Here is a 23220-nt window from a genome sequence, read left to right as displayed (position 1 = left end):
TTAGCTGGGCCACAGGACAAGAAAGTGGAGGCACTTACTTGTGATGACCTATAACAACATCTGAAGAAAGCTTAAAAAGCTTACAAGAATCAAAGACAAGAGGGAAGTGTTCCGGGAGAGGACACTGTATCACAAGAATATGCTGGTAGTCACCCTGATGATGACGAAGCCCCCAGTAATAGGCATATCAAGAGGGAGAACTCTTAGACTAGCCAGTTTTTGATAAAGTCCTTTTAATGGAAAATGTAAAACCCCTCTCAACTTTACAAAGCCATATGTAACACTTGCACTTTAACAAATAAAAGCAAGCCAATGTTTTAAAAAAATACATCATTAAATGTATATATGTATATATTTACATAGCATATTAAGTTTAATATTTAGCTTTAAAAGTTCACATAAATTTTACCAAAATGAGACAATTTTAAATAAATTACACCTTTTGAAAATGTTTAATTGTACAGTCAATAGCTTCAACAAAATATTGAAGTGTCTGTATTTAGTATCTACTTTATATACTTTATATTTTACAAATTTTACAATCATTTGGCAGTAATTTTCTAATTATGACATATATGCTGTGCGATTCAGCAATTTCCCAAATGCAGGCAGTAGCTGGTGTTTGTGTCCTATTCTCACAGTAACTGTCTCAATGTAGTGAAAAATATCAGTTATTTTAGTAAACTGTACATAGTCACATTTACACTTGATCAACAATATAGCATAGAATTTTGTATTTTTGTCCAAAAATAAATACATCATTTTAAATCTGGCATTTTCACAAACATCATATACACTATAATACAAAAACAGCTATGAATTGCTGCTTTAAAATTTAGCTTGTTTTAGTATCACTGAATCACAGGAGCTGTGACTTATGCTATACTGCTGTGGTGTCAGTAACAAGTAATTACTACAAAGAGAATTTCTTGGCACTGATGGTTTATGAAGCTTAAGTCAGTGTACATACATATCATTGTTCAAGAGTAAGTAATTCCAGTTCAATGGCCTAAAAACATCAAACTGGACCACACCTAATTTTCTTCCATAGCCTCTACTTGATCTTCATGTATCTTCAAAGCTCTCACCATTTCCTTGACTGCATGATACAAGATATTTTTAACCTGAAAGAGATGTTGGTATTTCTAATCACTTCAGCAGGAGATAAATTAACAAATGAAAACTGCACCAGAATTAAAAAAAAAAAAACAACTGTTAAGCCAAAAGTTAAAATTAGTCATATAATTAAATACTGGCGTTAATCTTTGGTTGTTATCCTAATGTGACAAACTAGGCAATGATGGCCTAAGCTGTTATGCATGTTTTATAATTCTGAATATAAAAAGCCTGCAGAACAGGAGCTAGTTAGAAAATTCATCTCTTACCTGTAGCTTATCATCATAATTGATTTCTTCCTTCAAAAGTCTCAGTTCTTGTGTTAAATGAAATGACTGTACTAGGTGTTCTGGAGACACAAAGTCTTCAGTTACCTGAATACAGCTGTGAAAATTCTGTACCTATTCCCCAAACAGAAACAGAAAAGTATAAGTTTTAGGAGGTGGGAATAAAGAGAAGCAAAGTTGTCTGCTAACACAAGAGACAATTCACCAGAGAACTTATTTTCTCCAAAACATCAAATGCATTTCAAAGTGGAACACTACACTTTATGAGAAAGTTTATCACTGAAAAGCTTCATGTAAATGGAATATTTTTAAACGATGCAAACAAAAGAACTTTTCTAGGAATCCTTCAGAGAGGCTGATAATCAGATCCTAATTATCAATTTTGTCAAGGTGGATTTTGGGGTGTTACTTAAAAACAACAACAAAACGCTAACTGGAAGGTATCTGTTTCACCAATCAGTGCAATCAATCGGTATGTCTGTTGTTGCTCCTTTGACTTTCTGCATTTGGTCATTTCACTGTTAACTTTTACACCAGAGAGTAGATGAAAGGAAATGAAACTTAGTTTGATTATTTATGAGGAACTGTGATGAAAACTGTAGTTCCAGACAGATCTACTGACCACAACAGTTTTAGAATTCTCCGAGGATTTTGTTTGTGCCTTTTTTTTTTTCTTTTGTGCCTTTTCTTTCAAATCAACCAATTAAAGATACCCTTCAGTCTCTTGTGGCATCAGTACAACTGTTTTTCTACTAGTTCTCCCTCTCTTGACTAAATGGTATTCACAAGAAGCCAGTCAATATCTTACCTGTTACTTGTTCAGCATGTACAAACTAACTCTGCACTTTACAATTTCTTAGAACTGCTTTCTATCAACACTCAGGATAATGAGAAAGGACCAAGCTTATCCAATCTGGATTTTGTTTCTTTGCTGTCCTCTAGTGATATTAAAATATATCATAAAATTCCTGGGAAAGGAGAAATAACTGAAAAACTAAACATTTACATTTATTCTAATTTTTAAAGTATGAAAGTAAATTTCGTTGGGAGAAGTGAGCAGAGGGACATAAACAAGTGGGGAATAGAGACTGTGGAAAAAAATCTGATGATAGAGTGATGAAATTCCAAAGGGGCTGGAATTGCTCCTCTGGGCATAGTGACCACCTGAACAGCTGCAGATGTCTTTATTCTTTAACTGAAGCACTGTGCCTTTACTGATAACTCGGTAGCATATATATTAAACATTTTCTTCCTTTAACCATTAGGTTGTTGATTCCTGTGGAGGATGAACATAGTGGATGCCTCACATTTTCAGCACTGCTGTACAGTCTCATTGGATCTTCATTATGTGTCTGTAGAACAGATGCTCTATTTCACAGAGCAGGAAACTATGGATAAGCAGTTCAGCGCCTGTTCCAAGATAAATCAGCCAATAAATGGCAAGTCAACAGGAACCCAGCTCCTGTGATATCTTGTCTAACAGATGCTTTACAGTCCTACATGAACTCAGTCATACCAGCATACACAGGCTCCAAATGCCCTGTCTTATCTTACATTCATCTGAACACGCTATGGGGATTAAGTCCTTCTGAAGTTCTAGCATGTAACTTTTAGCATATGTAACTATTTTTTTAAAAATAATTTCTCTTCACTGATATTCTAATTGCATTCATACATCATTTGCCTGGTTTTATTTCTTTTTTCCATAGTCCTTTAGCCCTTTGAGCATATTTAAGATAACTGACTTAAAAGTCTATCTAGTAAGTCTGATGTCTGGCCTTCCTCAGGGACAGTTTCTTTTTTTTTTTTTTTTTTTGACAGTTTCTGTTGAGGTATTTTTTCCCCATGAGTGGGCCCTACTTTCCTGTTTCTGTGTATGCTTTGTGACTTTCTGTTGAAAACTGGACATCTAAACATTATAATGTGGTAACTAGAATCAGGTTCTCCCCTGCCTCAGAGTCTGCTGCTGTTGACAGGGATTGTAGTCATCCATTTGTTTTGTGACCTTTCCAAATTAATTTTGCAAAGACTATTCCTCTTCTGGCGTGCTCACTGATGTCTCTGTTCGGTTATCTCAGGTGGTCAGCCAGTGACCTGTCGGATTTCCTTGAAGGCCAAAACTCAGATGTCCTCTTCTTCATTAAGCAGTCCCCTGGTCGATGTAAGTTCTCAATTTAGATTCCAGAGCTCTGAAAAAGTTGATTCTTATGGTTGTTTTAAAATCACTTTTAGAACAGTGACTTTCATTAGTGGTTACAAGATGTTATTTTGTTTCCTAATGACCTCAACTTGATATATATTCTTAAAGACTTAAGGGTTAGTTTGCAAAGGCAAGGTTCAGTTTTAAGGTGGAATATATTTGAACTTCCCATTCCACTTACCCCTTTTTGTGCCATCTTTGAGTCATTTACATTTCACTTCCTTGGCAGACTGTCTTATTCATACTTGCCTTCAAGATCAGTTGTAATCATAAATAGGTAATGTTAAGAAAATGTAACTTTTGTTTTCAGAGTAGGAAAGTTATTATCTTGACACTGTGATTTTGTCTGAGTCCTTTTAGTCATAAGAATGTAGAGAATTTACAACTTAGCAATATTATTAACTTACTTGAATGACCAAATACAATCAGTTAAGTAGATGAGAACAAAATTATCAGTAAAGATTTTGTGTTAATTTAAAAAAACTGTTGCTGTTTAAAACTGAAAGCTACTCCAAACCTCAGGACACTAGAGCTGAGAAAGTAAATCCTGGAGGTCAAGATTCACCTGCTTTATCTAAGGGTATACACAGGGTTTCACAGACTCAGCCACGTTTGCCAACAGAAGATTTTTAAGCCTGCAATTCTAGAGTAGTTCTTAGAATACAAAGAGGGCTGTGGCTGTGATCCTGTCGCTCAGCTTGCCGACATACACATCTGAATGCCGCTGCACAGAGCTGTCCCGTGTCCGTCTCTCCTCCCGCCCCAGGCTTCTCGAAGTGCTCACTGCTGACAAATCAAAGAAAGGTATGTTGATTCTTCCCTAGCACTGCTGGCCAGTCAAGTCATGCACTATCATTTGGACGAAAGTGTTTTGTTACATGCCTTGGGTTTTGCAAGGGCTTCCTATCTGTGTGGTTCTAAAGTGTGGTTCCTGGACAGTAACGTCAGCGTCACCTGGGAACTTGTTAGAAATGTAAAATTCCAGATACCTCCTCAGACCCACTGAATCAGAAACTCTGGGCATGGGGTCTAGCAATCTGTGTTATATCAAGCCCTCCAGGAATTCTGATGTATGCTAAAGTGTGAGGGAAGCACTGAGACTCTGGGGTTATTTAAAGGGCTACCTGTGGTTTACTGGAAGTGTTGAAGCCATCAGTGAAAAGTTTTCAGGACCTCTATGGGCTACGTAAGCTGTAAATAATACTGCGCATTGTCTTAAATCCAAGTTAACATTGTTAACAGAGTTCATACTTCCTTTTAATTCTCTCTCAAAACCACATTACCACCACTTGTGAGTCATGGACAACACCCTTTAAACAGAGTACAAATAACTGTGCTGTCATTATCATATCACATAAGGGAAGGAAGGTAGAAATTCTTGCAATTCTGTGCCAAAATATGCAGCAGAGAAGTTTTTACTTGGAACACTCAACAATTTAGTGGCAGAGATCAGAATAGAATTTGCCAGTCTAGATGCTGTTTCAGTCTATTTAAGTATAGCATCTTAAGTAGGAGTGTGTGTGTGAGTACAGAATAGAATACAAGTACATACTGTTTAAGTGAGGCTAAAGCAGAGTGACTTGTGAACTAAGCTTTTTAACAGGATTACTTTGCCCACTATTTTGAGAAAAAAAGGCTGTTCTCTTCCCTCTCTTCCCCCAAGAAAGTATAAGCAGTAGAGAGACATTTACATGCAGGGACTCTCTCTCTGCATAATAGCGATTGCCTCTGGAGTAGAGGAACTGAGGGCAAAGGTGAGAAAAAGACTTAATTTTCACTGTGAACCATCGTGTACTGTTTGTTTGAATTTTAAAAAATCATATATGAATGCATTACATTTTCAAAAGAAAGTATTTTAAAATTGTTTTCTTGACAAACAGTACTGGAACAACTGCATGTCCATATGCAAAAAAATGGAACTTCAGTCCACACTCTGCACTATATACAAAAATTAACCTAAAAATGGATAACAGACCTATATGTAAGACTATCAACTATAAAACTTCTAGAAGAAAATTTAAGAGAAAGTCTTTTTGATCTTGGGCTAGGCAAAATTTTTCAGATACAATAAAAGTATGTAATACATTAAAAAAAAATTGATCAACTGAACAAAATTTAAGAACTGCTGTTTGGAAGACACCATTAAGAAAATGGAAGGACAACCCACAGGTTGGGAGAATATATGTGCAAAAGCACGTATCAGATAAGGAACTTAGAGTAGATAAAGACATTCAACATAGTAAGAAAAAAAGAACCCAATTACAAAAATGTATATATAAATGTATTGCAACTACTTCTCCCACTCTTGGGTTACGTTTTCACTCTCTTAATAGTGCTTTTTTTAATGAACAGAAATTCTTAATTTTAATATATCCCAGCCTATCCATGTTGAAAAAATGGACAAATATTTGAACACATTTACCAAAACAGATTTACAGATGGCAAATAAACACGAGAAAAGATGTTCAACATATTTAGTTATTAAGAAAATGTAAATTAAAGCCATAGTGAGATTCAAATGCTTAAAAACAAAACTGACAGTAAGCAGAGGAGATGGGACTCACATGTACTGCTTTGGGGAATGGAACATGGTACAACCACCAGGCTGGCAGTATCTTATAAAGTTACTCACATGCTTATCATGTGACCAGGTGGTCCCACTACTCGGTATTTACCCAACTGAAATGAAAACCTATATTCATACAAAAACCTGTACGTAAATGTGGCTTATAGTGGATTTATTATTGCCCCAAACTGAAAACAACAATGAAAAACTACCCAGTAATAAAAAGAAACAACTACTGATGTACACAATAACATGGATGAAACTCAAATACATTATACTGAATAAGAAAAGTCAGACTCAGAGGCTACATATTGTATAATTCTAATCATATGACATTCATATAAAGGCAGGACTATAGGGAAAGAAAATAGATAAGTGGTTGTAGGAATGTCAGGAGAAGAGGTTGACTAAAAAGTGGGGGGTAGATCAGTGGAACAGGATGGAAAGTCCAGAGATAAACCCACGCACATCTAAACTATGACAAAGGAGGCAACAGTGTCCAAGGGAGAAAAGACACTCTCTTTAATAAGTGGTGGTGGGAAAATTGGGCAGCTACGTGTAAAAGAATGAAATTAGAACACACCCTAACACCACACACAAAAATAAACTCTAAAGACCTAAATGTAAGACTAGATACTATAAAACTCCTAGAGGAAAACAGGCAGAACACTCTCTGACATGAACAGCAGCAATATCTTTTTTGATCCACCTCCTAGATTAATGAAAATAAAAATAAATGGAACCTAATTAAACTAGAAAGCTTTTTGCACAGCAAAGAAAACCAACAAAATGAAAAGACACCCTCAGAATGGGAGAAAATATTTGCCATGAAGCGACCAACAAGGGATTAATCTCCAAAATATACAAACAGCTCATGCAGCTCAATATCAAAAAAACACAACCCAATCAAAAAATGGGCAGAATGTCTAAACAGACATTTTTCCAAAGAAGACATACAGATGGCCAAAAGGCACATGAAAAGATGCTCACCATCACTAGTTATTAGAGAAATCCAAATCAAAAGCACAGTGAGGTCACACTGGTCAGAATAGCCATCATCAAAAGATCTACAAACAAATGCTGGAGAGGGTGTGGAAAAAAGGGAACCCTCCTACACTGTTGGTGGGAATGTAAATTGGTATAGCTACTATGGAGAACAGTATGCAGGTTCCTTAAGAAACTAAAAATAGAACTACCATATGATCTAGCAATCCCACTCCTGGGCATATATCTAGAGAAAACTGTAATTTGAAAAGATACATGCACCCCAATGTTCACTGCAGCACTATTTACAATAGCTAGGACATGTAGCAACCTAAATGCCCATCAACAGACGAATGGATGAGGAAGTTGTGGTACATATATACAATGGAATATTACTCAGCCATAAAAAAGGAACGAAATAATGCCATTTGCAGCAACATGGATGGACCTAGAGACTGTCATACTGAGTGAAGTAAGAGAAAGACAAATATATGATATCGCTTATATATGGAGTCTAAAAAAATGGTACAAATGAACTTATGTACAAAACAAAAATAGAGTCGCAGATGTAGAAAACACTTATGGTTACCCAGGGGGGAAAGGAAGGGGAGGGATAAATTGGAAGACTGGGATTGACACATACACACTACTACATATAAAACAGATGACTAATAAGGACCTATTGTATAGCACAGGGAACTCTACTCAATACTCTGTAATGGCCTGTATGGGAAAAGAACCTAAAAAAAAGAGTGGATATATGTGTATGTATAACTGATTCACTTTGCTGTACACCTGAAACTAATACATTATAAATCAACCCTACTCCAATAAAAATTAAAAACAAAAATTAGTGGGGGGGAGTAAGAGGGAATTTTTTGAAGTGATGGCAATGTTATTTTGATTGTGTTGTTGCCTAACTACATATTTGTCAAAACTTACAGAACTATACACTAAAAAGTACATTTATTATATGCAAATGATACCTAAAAAATGCGCTGTCCAGTTTGACTTTTAAGAAAATGGATACTGGATAAACTGAGTATGTGAGTAAGGATTTTCAAGGGAACCTGTTTTGTATTATCAAATAATTACACCTAGTTAGAAAAATATTTACTGTGCTATTCTCTTAAACAGACTGCTCCTTTGAGGGCATTTTACATTTGAATACAGATTAGCTATTTTCTGATAAGAGGCTAGAAGCCCGAAGAATAGTATGTGGGGTAAATCCCAGTTAAACATGAATCATAAATGACACATCTCTGAAATGATATAAGTCCATGAGAAAATAAAACAATTTAACATAAATAATCCATTCATTTAATTAATACACTTAATTATATTTTACAATAAATGCTGTTTGAGATCTAAGAATGATAAATCTAACCCTGAACTTGACATCTTAAAAACTAAGCAACTATTCTCACTTAAGAAATATTTGTGGCTGTTATAACAGTGTCACAAATATTACACAGGCAATAATTGCATATAGTTATATAAAATGTAGGAAACTTTGCTTGGTAAAAGTACACACATCAGATACATCTCAATAACCAGGTGGTGGCAAAGGTGGGGAACCAACTCTGAGGCAAACTAGTTTTCTGGATTCTCGGGTTTCCTTTGCACTCTGTTACTATGAGCGCTAAACTGCTCTGTGGTAGCTTCAGTCTACTTATAGGAACCCACTGTATGCTTTTAATCCAAACCCTCCATATCACCATCGATTCTATGCCATTCTTCTAGGTGCTACACAGTCAAGCCACAGAAACAAAGACTAGATGTGTATTTCAGTTTTAAAGTTTTGTGAATCAGCAGCTATAAAAATTACGTAGCATCTTTCTTTCGACGTGCTATTGCTACATTAGCGAACTAAAAAGAGGCAGGAAGTACAGTGAAAGGCTGAATTATGGAATGGTCTACCTAATAACTCATTCTACTCATATTTGGTGCCTTAGAAAATGTATCATCTCTAAGTCCTGATACTCCCCCCTCCCACTGTTAGGTCTCAACTATTGAGAACTGAATATATACAGTAAACTCTTTTTTTCTTAAAAAGTCTTTGAACTTAGATTTCAATCCACCAAACAGTAACAATACAAAAATGGAAATCTGGCTCATGTTTATACAATTTAAGGTCTCAAAGCATTTAATTACGTCAGATCTCATCAAGCACTGAAAAGCTGTTTCAGTAATTTCTTAATGAAGGCATACTGGTGTAGGTCATTCTCTTTCTTACATCTTCTTTCATTTATATTTATACTCAGAACAATTTCTTTCTGGTTCTTTCAGTAACAAGTGTGTTAGAAGCAACTTTTTATATACCTGATGAAGTGCTCCTGCTGGTAAGACAATGGCATCACCAAGGAACTGAATAAGAGTGCAGGCTTTGACTCCATATTCCTCAAGCAGTCTTTGGCGAAGCTTTTTGTTCACATACCAACTCTGGTCACGAATTGGATCGTGTTCTGGTAGAACTTCAAGGCCTTGTTCTTTTGAAATCTGAAATATAGATTAAAATGAAAATATATACCCCAATTTAAGTAAAGAAAATGGTAAATCCTTTTCAGTTAAATTTCTATTTTCTTTACAATAACAGTCTGTTCTCAGAATCTTCTGGAACGATGACTGAGCTTAAGTTACAGAAAATGATATTCTACAATTGGAAAAGTCAAAGGACATGAAAACAATATTGCACACTGATACACTATTAGTAAAGTAAATCATACTCCCTTCTTACCTTCTCCTTCCACTATGAAGTTCTTTTTTTTTTTAAATAGTTTTATTAACTATTATTTATTTCTTTTTCAGTCTTTTTTTTTTTTTTTTTGGCTGCACCGTGCAACATGTGGGATCTTAGTTCCCTGATGAGGGATCAGACCCGTGCCCCCTGCAGTTGGAAGCACAGAGCCCTAACCACTGGTACGACGGGGAATTCTCTCCACTATGACGCTTTCATCCATTTGGTTCCTTACAGTTATTTTAAGAGTATAGCACAAAGACGGGGAAAAGCTTAGTTTAGTAGCTTTTTTCCAAAAGCCAAACCATTTGTATGTGTGGACATCATAAACATTCATTCATTCATTCACTCAGCTGCGTGGGGTCTTAGTTGTGGTACTTGGGATCTTCGTTGCAGCATCTCTTAGTTGTGGCGTACGGGATCTAGTTCCCTGCCAGGTATTGAATCTGGGCCCCCTGCACTGGGAGTGTAGAGTCTTAACCACTGGACCACCAGGGAAGTCCCCATAAACATTTCTTTTTGCTGCTCTTTTTTTAAGGTAGGTACACAGATAAATACCTTTATATTGCTAACCTTCTAACCCTTGACAAATCACTTTCAAGGGACCCTCTGACGAACCAGTGAAACGTTCTGCTTTAAAAAGCATAATTTATAACATTTTAAATTAAAAGACTGGTAGGTAGTTCTGGGATAAAATAGTAGTTACAGGGCCATAGCTCCCTCGCTTCACACTGACCAAAGACAGACCTTAAGTCCATTCAGAAAGAAGATGAAGTATAATAAGAAAAACAGCAATTATGGTCCATTAAAAGAAATCCCTATAATTACAAAATTCAGAAAATATTTGAGAAAAGGGTTTGAACCAATTTCAGATTAATGTGTCACTTTTTTAACAAGTATACGATTACTCAATTTCAGTCTATTCAAATAAGTATCACAGAGCAATCAGATATGACAGAGCAGAATTACTGTCTAGGTCAACAGCCAAAAATACCAATACAATTAAAAAAAATTCTGCCTTCTTTACGTGTTTCTATGACAGATTTTATATTCTATAATTCCAATCACTACTTTTCATCAAGGGTAACATCTGACTCATCAACAGGTTCTTTACTCTAAGGGGATGAAGGAGTACTACTGACTGAGAAGAAGCTGCCATTCAAATTCCTCAAGAGAAAGGAGCTTTTGATTTTCAACAACAAAAAATTCCATCCTCCTATGTAAAAATTACTCAATCATCTTATACTGCTGAATGCCCATGAAGTTACGTTAAAATTTAAGTCTCTGCTCAAGGTGAAGAGATAAAACTGTCTGTAACCTAAATTATACCTTCTGAAGAAATTCCCTTATCTTGTCAACATCTTTCCCAGCATAAATATGCCACAGGGCACCAGGTATTTCACTTGAGTCCTTCAATCGTTTTCTTAAAATGTCATCCAAATCTTCTTCCTCAAATTTCTTAAGTATTCCTGAAACAGAGAATATATTCAAACTGGTCAGTAAAGACTACCAGAAAGCCAAGTCTCCTAAAATTGATCTATCATAGTAGCATAGTGCCTGACTAGATTGGGACTCTTAAAGAGGAGATAAACCCAGTTATACATGAAAACTGTTAGAACTATAAGAGCAGAGAACAATGACCTGGGGTAACTGGGAACAGAATCAACAGTAACTTTCCCAGTTCATGTGTCTTCTATAAACCAAGGGATGGGAGATAAAAACGCAAGGACTTTTAACTCAAACATAACCAACTTTCCTCCTGTCCCAAGGGTGTGGTCATAACAATGTTTTGTACTCACAGCATTTCATAACTTACAAAGGACTATCATGACCACTATTATGGTAGGCAAGGATCATAACCTTTACTTTACAGCTGAGCAAAAAGGTTCAGTGAGGAGAAGGGATTTATTCATTGCCATGACTAATGAATGGCAGAGCAAAATGTCTTCCGACTAATTTCTGGGAGATCTCATTTATGATTATTGGTTAATCTGTAATCAAATGCAAATGCTTCAGGTGCTATGACTGAGGAGGCATCAAGGCCATTCTTCTAAACTACTGACAAATTAAAAACTGCACATATATATGCACAGAAAAAATGTTAACAATAGTTACCTCTGAGTGAAGGACAGGAATGTCGTTTTCAAATCCCTGATTTCACTACAATGAACATTTTAGTTTTTTCTTTTTGAATTTTATTTTAATACAGCAGGTTCTTATTAGTTATCCGTTTTATACATATTAGTGTATAGATGTCCATCCCAATCTCCCAATTCATCCCACCCCCACCCCACAATGAACATTTTAAAGAAATGTTTTAAGAGAAAAGGAAATCTATTGCCTAATACAAAGAACATAGCAAATGTTCCCTAATTTGTGACAATGAAATCTTTTTTATGCTTAAAGTTAGCTGCAAAGATTTCTTGAAGTCAAACATTAGGTGTTTACAATATGCCAAGCACTGTCCTAGAATCTTGGGGATTAGAGTTAAGAAAGGCCCAGTTAAGACTTCACAGAATAAAAGATGGTATTAATAAGTGTAGGCAAATAAATAAGAATATCACATAGTGGTTAAGCACAATCATACGAGTACAAAGGGTACACAAAGACTGGGTCAGTCCTCGAATGTTATCTTTTAATGAAAAAGATAACTTAAAAAGAAAATTGTCACTGCTCTGTGAATTCTAAAAAGGCTGCTAGAAAGAATACATCAGATATTTGTGACAGTGAAATCACAAGGAAGAAAATGGTTGCTGGAGCAGAGAAAGTTTATTCTTTAAATGAAGACCTCTAGGGGGAGGTGACAATCTGAGCTACATTTTGATGGATGAATACAGGAATTTGCTAGGGAGACAAGGAGGTAGGAGAGCCACTGTATGCAGAGGAAAAAGCGTGTGCTTTATGTAGGTCGGTTTTCTTGATGTGTTTTAAGCATTATTATAACACTAAAACATTCCTTTTTTTGTGACCATCTATAAAAATTGGCAAAAACTTTAAAGAAAGACAGTCCAAGAATTAAAGTCCAAGAATTAAAATTAAAAGCTGATGACTTTTTCTCGAAAGATCAAACATTATGCTATGAATGAGGGATGGGAGATGAGCAGGAACAAAGATGAATAAGAAAGTTCTAGCATTTAAGGAGATGAAAGAAAAGTAGGGGAGAAAAGCAGATGTAACCTCTGTATTGTAGACTAAGTGCTATAATATCTAATACAATGTAAATGCTAGGTAAATAACTGTAAATACAATGTGAGTGCTATGCAAACAGTTGCTGGCTACAGCAAACTCCTTTTGCTTTTTGAAAGCCAGCACACAGCAAATTCAAGTTTTGCTTTTTGAAACTTACTGGAGTATCTTCTTTTTGCTGTGTATTTTCTATCCTTGACTGGTTGACCCCACAGGTGCGGAACCCGCAGATACGAAGGGGCAACTGTAACTCTGTGGCACCATAGCCTTTGAAAGGAGAAGTAATCTGATACCAAAGGGCACACACATTTCTGTCCTAGAGCTGAGACTACAACTCAAGTGTGCCTGACTCTCAAATCCTTGGGAGTAGGGGAGACAAGAGTGTTTATCAATTACAATCAATAGAGTCAGTTAAAGAAGCTGAGAAACTATGAGTTTCTACAGTTTTGGAGGAATTTAGGTTGTGTATTATAGAAGCTGTCAAATAGACACAAAAACTGAGTGAATACTATAATAAACCCCCAGGTCTTGAGCACCTAGCCACTAAGCTGCAGATATATTCTGGGCTCCAGATAGAATTGTTGAGCTAAGTGGTTGGAAATCATGTATAGAATTTCACAGGAAGGGCATGTAAACCAGAAAAGGTAGAGGATAAAGTCCATAACTCTAGAAAAGTCTGAAACTCCACCATATGAAGAATGAGGGGAGTAGTGTTACTGAAGCCAAGGAAAGTATTTGAAGAAGAGGTGTCGTTTACTACAGAGGGTACAAATAATAAGAGGACCACAAAGAAACCATTGTATTGAACTATGACTATCAGTGAAAGCCACAGCAATAGCACCAGTACAGTAATCTCAGTGGGGCGGCAGGCAGGGGCCAACCCGCATTGAGTTGAAATATGAAAGGGAGGTGATAGACACAGCACATGTGTTAAGAGGGCAGGAGCAACAGGGTGGTGGCAAGGAAGACAAGGTCTGAAGAAGGCTTTTTAAGGAAGGAGGAAAAGTCTGAAGTTTGCTCCTACTCTGAGAAAAGCCAGTGGAAAAAGAAAGTTGAAGGACCTATGTCTATAAAGAAGGGAATGATAGATGGAACAAGGTTTTAGAAAGAAACCCAGAGGACAGACTCTAAAACCTATACACTGGATTGAACGGTTATTTCTACTTAGGAGAAAAGGCCTCTTCTCTCTGGTACTAGAGGGGAAAAAAGAATGCTTGAGACACAAACATGCCTTAATCATCTTCAGAGCTCAAGGACCTAGTTTCTATTCTTCACTAAATGTTTGTAAGTGAGCTTACCAGTTTATTTTCATAAACCCAATATTTAATAATAGGAAATGAGCAAATAAAAATAATTCACTTTTAAAATTAAAATTCCTTTTGTGTTAAAAAAAAGCCAGGTAAATTAATCACGCCTCCAAATAAATATTAGAATATCCCAATATCCACTGCAATTTTTTGGGGAATCTCTGATGTTAACACAGAGGCTGACATTCTAGATAATATTATTGTGTGTGGTTATTCAACTGTTATTCCAAAGACCACTATTCTTTAAGTTTCTTTACCTGCTTTTGAGAGAATGCCATTTCCTTTTGCTGTGCCAACATAGACTAGAATATTTACAACATCAGAAACTTCAACATGTAGATTTGTTGTTCCTATATCATGATCTTTAGCAGCAGCTACACCTGTGTATAAAATAAAATTTTATTTAGCATAACACTTTATATATCCTAGATATTCCTTCCAAAATCAGCTGAGGAAAATCTGTTAATTGTAATTTGAGTTTTAGTCTCCTTATTCCGAAACCTGCCCACAAAATACCACAATCCATGAAATGTACCGTAAAAATGAAATTAATAGAAAATGTAACTATATTTTATAAGGAATGAGCAGGTACTTAACTATATATTGGCTATTAATACCTAATATACACTGCTTGACTCAGAAAAAGATTTCAATGGATTATTAAAGGAACGGATTTAGCAGAATCTAAAAATGATTAGATAATTTATCTTTGGACGGAAGTTAAACTTCCATATACTCCAAGTTGATAGAAATGCAAATATGTACTTACCATAAGCACTGCACAACCTGGGTCCTAGATCAGGGCGTACAAAAAATCCTGGCAAATGAGAGGCCAAATTGAATTTTCCTTCTGGATTACAATACTCTGGCAATGGCAGGCTTTTTAAAAGATCTTCATATCTGAAGAATAACATTGACTTCTTTTGAATAAAGGTTTACATTCTTAAGTGCTTTCAAATATATAAATGTTCAAGTTGTTAAACTTTCCTTAAGGCCTTTAACAGTTAACACTTTCCTTGACTTCATTCAAAGTTTAAATGAATGCATAATACATGGATAAGCAAAGAATAGAAGTGATACTGACTAAAACTGCAATTCTCTTTCCCTAAACACAGCAAATTGAAAGCACCAAAGAGAAGAGAGGTCCCAAATGGGGCCTCCTCTTTGACAGCATCCTCTTCTTTACTGCCTAACAAAGACTTCCCCCTGCTCAGACTACAGAGATTCAGTTCTTTCTTTTTTTATTACTTATTTTTAATTGAGGAGGATACTGCCTAAAGCTCACATTTGTAATTCATTATCCCACTTCTGGGGATAATCTCAGCTCAACCTCAAAAGCCAAGAGTCAAAATAACAAGTATAGAAAGACATACATACCTTGCTGGCATCATAGTCTTGAAGTCTTCTCCTGAAGGGCAATCTTTCAGTTTTAAAACAACTGTTTCTCCACCTTTCGTTTTTTGCCGTTCTATAAGAATGCAATTGATTATTAAAAAGATAATCTGTCTTTTTATTTTTATTAATGTTTAGAAGAAGGAAGAAATGTAAAATGAATGAATACCTCTATTATTGTACAGTAGGTAAAGAATGCTTGCTTATGGACTTTTATTTCTTATGTATTCATGTAGTATTAAGATGTTTGTTCCTTATGAACACAGATATCTGTAATATCGCCATAAAATTCTTTATAAAAAGTCTCTTTACAATTGTTATTAAAATTAAAATTACAGTCTTACATTTTTACTTTTAATTTTTCAAAATGTTTTACACAAAGTGTGTTATTCAAGTTTCAAATGTTTTGGGGGTTGCCAAAAATATTCCCCAGGAACATTAATATATTGAATATGACATATGGAAACATAGTATAGATGACTTTTTTTTTTTTTTGGCTGCACCGTGTGGCTTGCTTGCGGGATCTTAGTTCCCTGACCAGGGAATGAACCCGGGCCTCGGCAGTGAAAGTGCTGTGTCCTAACCACTGGACTGCCAGGGAATTCCTAAATGACTTCTTTATGGTTAAAGAAAATGAGGGGTAGAGCCAGGAATAGGACCCAGTCTCCTACTTCCAAGTACTTGTTCCTTTTTACTAGACAACAAAGTAATACAGACATTTCAAAGATTAAACAATTTATCATTTTGGGGGGAAATGTTTAAGAAAACAGTAAAACAAAGAAACAAAAAAACAACATACTTGAAACTTCTTCAAAACCATCCCAGAATTCCTTAACATTGGCATTTGAAATAATGCTGTCTTTGCAGTTCAGGAGATCAGCCTGGTGGTCTCCAAAATCAAGACTAACTGAGTCCGCCTTCCACAAGCTAATGTTCATTTTCTTATGCACACCAGAAACCACTGCAGGCTTATAAATAAACAGACAGATAAAGAAAAGTTAAAAGGTATATGGACACTTCCAAAATTTGATTTTACACACACATGCAACAGACGGTTAACATGTTGAATTTTAGGACTAATGACAAATTGTGAGAATAAAGAGGCTTTCAAAAACAGTCCCTGACCTGGAAAGATGTCCACAATATATTTTCAAAGAGAAAAGGTGATAAGAGAATGCCATGTACATGGCAGAGTACACTGCCATTTTGAAAACAAAAAATACGTAGTGTTTTTCAGGAAAGAGTCTGAAAGGCTATACTAAAAATTTCATTTCTAGGCAATATAAATATGTTTTGTTTTATTTACAGACTCCTTTTTATAGACAAAACATAACCTTATATATTTGTACATATGCAATATATGTAAATAAGATTTTTAAATAAAATAGAGTCCTTGGGATTAAAACATAATTTATATACATTCTGATTTTATATCACTTAAAACACATACACACATTCTTTACCTCTACAAGGATCATGACAAAAATATTCACAATATTAAACAACCAAACACAACAACAATAAATTTCAAGTTGAATGACCAATTCCCTGAAAGTGAATCTCTCCTTTGAAATCACATGAATTCAAATTTCCTCAAGGCTCTCTAACCCAAAAACCAACAATTGAAGATTGGTGGTTTTAAAACTCCAATGCCGATGGAAAAAAAGACCTCTAAAGGCAATCTGATGCATTATTCTTAGGTTTCTTTTTTTTAAAATTCCCTTATTATAAATGAAAAGTAAAAGAGAACACAGGAAGTTGTGACGTAAGAGTCTCTCTTGTAAAAGTTATTTTTAAGTACTCTTAAAACTCACAAGATAATCAAACTTGAGGAACGATAAGTGCAGAATAACCTCAAGCTAGGGGTGTTATCACAAAAAGGTATCTCAAAAGAAAAGAAAAAAACAACAGCAAAAACCACCCTAAGAAGTTTGGTTAACCACTTGGGTAACTGCAACATTAAACTTCCTTTCAATGGGCTAATAATATATCCAACTATTAAAACAGGTTCAGCTATTAGATAATTAACTATTGCTGACAATTCACATATTAACTCCTAACCCTTATTATGCCTATCCAGTAATACTCCCATCCAGCCCTGTGCCACTCCTTATTTTGGTAACCAGCAGCTTGGGAAAAGTAAAATTAAAAAAAAAATTATAGAGGCACGTTAATTAATAAATTAGAATATTCTAAAGCAGAATTCTTAGGCTACTATCGTCATCATCATCTTCCTGAAATACTGAAAGCCTTCCTAATTTGACTCCTTGCCTCTGGTCTTATTCCCCTCCAATTCAACTTCCAATCTGCTTTGCTGTCAGTTATTTTAAAATGTCGATCTGTACAACACAGGGAATACAGCCAATATTTTATAATAACTATAAATAGGGTATAACCTTTAAAAAATGTGGATCACTATATTGTACACCTGTAACTTACATAATATTGTACATCAACTATACTTCAATTTAAAAAGTCAATCTGAGTACTTTGATTCTTCAATTAAAACTGTCATCTACAGGATCAAGTTCAAACTCTTTAGCAAGATATAAAGGCCCCTCATAATCATAACTGTAACCACCTCATTTCCCCATCATTACCCCACAGAACTCTTATTAATGCCAGGTAAACAAAGCTACTGAACAGTTCCCCAAACACCCGATCCTTTTTATTTCTAACCTCTTGTCCATCTATAAAACCTTCACTTTAACCCCTGAGACATCAATTCATACTAGCCCTTCTGAATTAGTACTCTAGCTTATTCATTCACTCTTTTAGGTTTCCACAGTACCTTAAACAAAGTTCTGAGAACATGTAACGTATTTATAAAAGTATTTATTTATGAGATTGTTTAAGCCTACACAAATTTAAGTCATCTAAATTGTGAGGCAGCAATGGCATCAGGGCTTCAAGGGAGAGCCAACCAAAAAAATATATGCTAAATACCGTGTATGTGCAATGCATGGGTGTGTATTTTTTCTAGGGTGAGGAACCAAGCTGTCATTGGATTTTACAAAGGATTAGAGACCTAAAAAGATTAAGAGCCATTGTACTAAAATGGTTCTTACTCATTTTTATATCCTTAATGGCCAGCACAAAGACGATTTTATTAGGTGGTCAATAACTCTCTGTTAAATGAAAAAAATGAAGTAAAATAGCAATGATGTTTTCCAGAATGCAAGAAAAAAACTGAAGATAATACTAAGTCATGCAAAATCCTAATTTGTGCACTAATGTAGTAAATTACCATCTGAAATGTGTATCAAACATTATTATATCAAAACTCTGGTCAAACAGAAAATCATTTTTATTTGAGCCAAATTAAATAATGGAGTTTGTCATTCAAGATTTGATGAACTAACATAAATACATGTTCTACAGGTAAATATTAAAGGCAAAAACATCTACACTTCTCATCAGTTCAAGAAAACTGCTTTTACTATTAACACTGTGATAGCAGAAATGAATCTGTTAACTGAACTAAAATACAAATGTAAAAAAAGGAAGGCGATACCAAACTTTGTGAATATATGGCTTTATTAAAAGTCTGCTAACAAATTGAAATTATAACATCAAATAATCAATGCTTCCCTGTTAATTCATATAAATCTGGCCAAAAAATAAGAATTCAGAAACAATCATTCTGGTAACTTTTTTGGTGTTTTTGATATCTTCCAACCCAAATGTGTCAAGTATTATCTTTCCCCTTTCTTTCTAATCCTAAGGAGAAAACCATTTTTCCTATTCAACCAGCTTTAGTTCCACTCAGAGCATACTAAATCAGCTTAAAATACTCACTTGTCCATGTTTCCAACACTCTTTGAAAAGCTTCCAATTATTAATATTTTTATAATCCTTAAGCCACAGAATATGCTTCTCACAGATCCAAGAATGTGGTATATCACTGTACAATTTACTGTTTTCATCCATGGCAGGTTTTCTGTTTTCTTTAGGTTCTTCTTTGAGCTCTGGTTTAACATTTATCTTAGAGGCTTTATTTGGTGGAATTTTGTTTTCAACAACCGAAGCAATTATGTCATCAAGAATGTTTGGCATAGTCCTTCCACTTTTACCACTCTAATAAGGAAAAAAAGTTATATTTTCAGGGGAAATGATTACATTTGGAAACTTTTGCTTTCATTTACTATTACATAGCAAGCAACCAACACAAACAATATATCTGGCTTCAAGAATCATGTCAATGGGTATGGATCTCTAGTCCCTGCACTGTTCCCGACAGTGGGAAGCAGAAGTTGGGTGCTCTCCATGTGAGAAACCGCTGGATCTGCAGAAACTAGAAGTGTGGTCTTCCTACCTTTTATATTGTTTTAGGATTGGGGCAGAGGGAACAAATAGGTAGACTCTCCCAAATACTTTTAAAAGCCACTAAAGGGCTTCCCTGGTGGCGCAGTGGTTGAGAATCTGCCTGCCAACGCAGGGGACACGGGTTCGAGCCCCGGTCTGGGAAGATCCCATATGCCGCGGAGCAACTAGGCCCGAGAGCCACAATTACTGAGCCTGCGTGTCTGGAGCTTGTGCTCCACAACAAGACAGGCCACGATAATGAGAGGCCCGCGCACCGCGATGAAGAGTGGCCCCCGCTTGCTGCAACTAGAGAAAGCCCTCGCACAGAAATGAAGACCCAACACACCCATAAATAATAAATAAATAAATTTAAAAAAAAAAGCCACTAAAAATTTGTGTCTACCTATGCAATTTTTCTGTTTTTATTTTTTTTAATATTTTGGTGAATAATTAAAGCAAAAATTGATGTCTAAATATTTTAAGTAACAAAACATTCACATCCATGTCATTCCCTGCCCCCCCTCCCCTCCCCCAACTAGATACATGGTTTTCAAATTCTGAAGGAGTTTGTTAGGGCTCTTTTGGAATCAAAATGCCCCTCCCGCAACCCTTTTCACCTGGGAAAAGAACAAAATCTCTGGCTTTTAAGTTATGAGAATTATAATGCAAATAGGAACATGCTTAGTAATTTGGTATATTTGATTTCATGTGCATCTATTTATTGTGTAGTTCACAGCCAAGACCCCAAATCTAAATTTAAGGCCCATATGAAATCCAAAAATCTGGCATCTCACTCACGGGGGTTCCCATTGAATAAACTGGTGCAAAGGCAATGCCAGCATCTGTAGAACCCACACGTAGCTTGCCAGCTGTTGTGGTCAGCAAATCTCGTAATGTTGAGCCTTGTTCATTATTCTGGGACACAGGAGGTGATGTTCTGCTATTGGGAGAATCAGGGTTGTCTTGTTCTCTCTCTTCTTTAATTTGCTTTTCAAGGGCAAATTCTTTGTTTTCTGAAATAAAACATTTTACAAAATTCAAATAAAATTAAACATGCTGCTAAAGTACAGACAAAGCTGGCATCCTACATTTTATAGTGAGAGATGAAAACTGTAGCACTAGTCATTTATTCACCTGAACACACACCAGAGGATGGGTTAGATCCTTCAGGAGTCAAATAGTTTGAATATGAAAAGGCCTTCCTCAGTGTTTTAGACATGTAGGTGAGTTTGTACCTGTCACAAAGGAAAAATGCTATAGCTAAGACCGGGAGAAGGTGTAGGTAAGTTACAAATCTATCGCCCTGGTGGCTTTAGTGATATGCTCATCTACAGATGATTCTGTAACTAACTTTGATAAGATCACAGGAAGTCGAGTTCCTAGTAAGAAAAGACAAATGTTAAAACCTAAGCCACAATGAGAGCAAAAGACAAAAGTAAATTGTTCTAAGTGAACAGTAGTACGTTAATGTATAATACTACACTGTCGATTACAATTCTCTATTAGATAATAAATTAGGTTTACCTTTTTTTTCCTCTCTGGCCTTTTGCTCTGCAAGATCTGCTAACCAGTGCAGTGGTGACTGGGATTCTGGAGGAGTTAACTTGCTGTCTGTGCTTACATCACTCTCTGGGCTGCTGTTGCCATTACTCTCTGGCTTCTGAGGGGTATTTTGCTGCTGAGACTCAGGCATGCACAGAGAAATTTTATTACTGTGATTAAGAACATTCTGTAAAACCTACAAAGGTAGAACAGTTGAATTTTTAAAATACTATTTCTTCAATTATTCAGAGTTAAAAATAGAGGTTACATTTATACAGTAACACAGGAAACGTAATTTATAAAACACAAGTCCTAAACTGGATTTCAAATATCAAAGCTGATTAATTTAACCATGAATTTTATTTGAATAGAGATTTTTACTCACTTGAGACACACCATTCATAGCAGAAAAATTTCCAACTTGTATATTCTGTTTGTTAGTACAATGACAATGGGATTTAATACCATATTTTTCTCTAAGAGTGTGCATCGCATCTAGAAGATCTGTCAAAACTACAAAATATAATGGTTAATAAAAAGATCATCACTAGTTGTTAAGATTATAATAATTTTTTGTTTTTCTTGTGGAGGTTTTCTGTGCCTTTTCAACTTTTCTTCCATTTTTTCCTTCATCCCTTCTATCTATTTCAGGTTTGATCATTCAACCAAATTCATGTCCTCTATTCTCTTCTTTTACCTCTATAATCAAAAATCATTATGCTCAAAAAAACAAAAAAAAAGTAGAATAACCTGTAATAAATACATCTAATATGCCTTTTCATTACACTCTGGTCTCCCCGCCCCGTGAACCCCCTTTTTCTGGCTGCGTGGTGTGGCTTGTGGGATCTTAGTTCCCCGACTAGGGATCAAACCTGTGCCCCCTGCAGTGGAAGCGTGGAGCCCTAACCACTGGACTGCCAGAGAATTCCCAGTTTTCCCCTTCTAAAATGGTTCCTCTTAGGCTTTCTTCATCACTGGGTCTGGGCTTATCCTGCTAACTTTATTACACAGAGGATTCTAAGAACAGAGCAAGAACAATTCAAGATTACATAAACCTTACCACTTCTTTCTACTACTATGACATACTTCTAAGTAATCTGGAACAACAAAGACCTGTTACAGTGGTTAAGAATCCGCCCGCCAGTGCAGGGGACACGGGTTTGAGCTCTGGCCCGGGAAGAGCCCACATGTCGCGGAACAACCAAGCCCGAGCGCCACAACCACTGAGCCCGAGGGCCACAAGTACTGAAGCCTGTGCGCCTAGAGCCCGTGCTGCACAACAAGAGAAGCCACCGGAATGAGAAGCCTGTGCACCGCAACAAAGAGTAGCCCCCACTCGCCACAACTAGAGAAAGCCGGCGCACAGCAACGAAGACCCAACGCAGCCAAAAACAAATGTATATTTATACTTACCAGAACCAGGTATAATTTGAGTTGGCATTAAATGTTTGTGATCATGAGGCTGTCCCTTCACACACTTCATCCAAGCATACAGTTCTTTATCTGTAAGATAGTAACATATGTACTTTTATATTAGTCATGGTTTTAGAATTATAAAATTGATGGCTTACATATAAAGAGTTTAGCAATTATGTAAA

At 35.9% G+C, this 23220-nt stretch overlaps 1 protein-coding gene across 9 annotated transcripts in view; it reads right to left on the bottom strand.

Moving 5' to 3' along the window:
• Window positions 1–213: 213 nt before the first annotated feature.
• JMJD1C (jumonji domain containing 1C) overlaps window positions 214–23220 on the bottom strand; it is a 318677-nt gene continuing 295670 nt past the window's right edge. For 4 of the 9 annotated variants that reach the window (XM_036829659.1, XM_036829653.1, XM_036829656.1 and 1 more), the window contains 13 exons: window positions 23036–23125; window positions 22008–22135; window positions 21605–21818; window positions 20879–21093; window positions 19574–19852; window positions 16575–16743; window positions 15761–15851; window positions 15153–15283; window positions 14641–14763; window positions 11220–11359; window positions 9476–9652; window positions 1386–1517; window positions 214–1124 (listed from right to left, as the gene is read on the bottom strand). In XM_036829659.1, coding sequence (XP_036685554.1) covers window positions 1035–1124; window positions 1386–1517; window positions 9476–9652; window positions 11220–11359; window positions 14641–14763; window positions 15153–15283; window positions 15761–15851; window positions 16575–16743; window positions 19574–19852; window positions 20879–21093; window positions 21605–21818; window positions 22008–22135; window positions 23036–23125 — 1979 coding nt within the window. In that variant the 3' untranslated portion in view covers window positions 214–1034. Of the gene's footprint in view, window positions 1125–1385; window positions 4390–9475; window positions 9653–11219; window positions 11360–14640; window positions 14764–15152; window positions 15284–15760; window positions 15852–16574; window positions 16744–19573; window positions 19853–20878; window positions 21096–21604; window positions 21819–22007; window positions 22136–23035; window positions 23126–23220 lie in introns of those variants that run through there. The other 5 variants (XM_036829654.1, XM_036829655.1, XR_005016920.1 and 2 more) reach the window with 5 other exon arrangements.

This window comes from Balaenoptera musculus, chromosome 16 (assembly GCF_009873245.2).
Source record: "Balaenoptera musculus isolate JJ_BM4_2016_0621 chromosome 16, mBalMus1.pri.v3, whole genome shotgun sequence".
NCBI classification, from domain to species: domain Eukaryota; kingdom Metazoa; phylum Chordata; class Mammalia; order Artiodactyla; family Balaenopteridae; genus Balaenoptera; species Balaenoptera musculus.
This window is presented reverse-complemented; position numbering and strand designations above follow the sequence as displayed.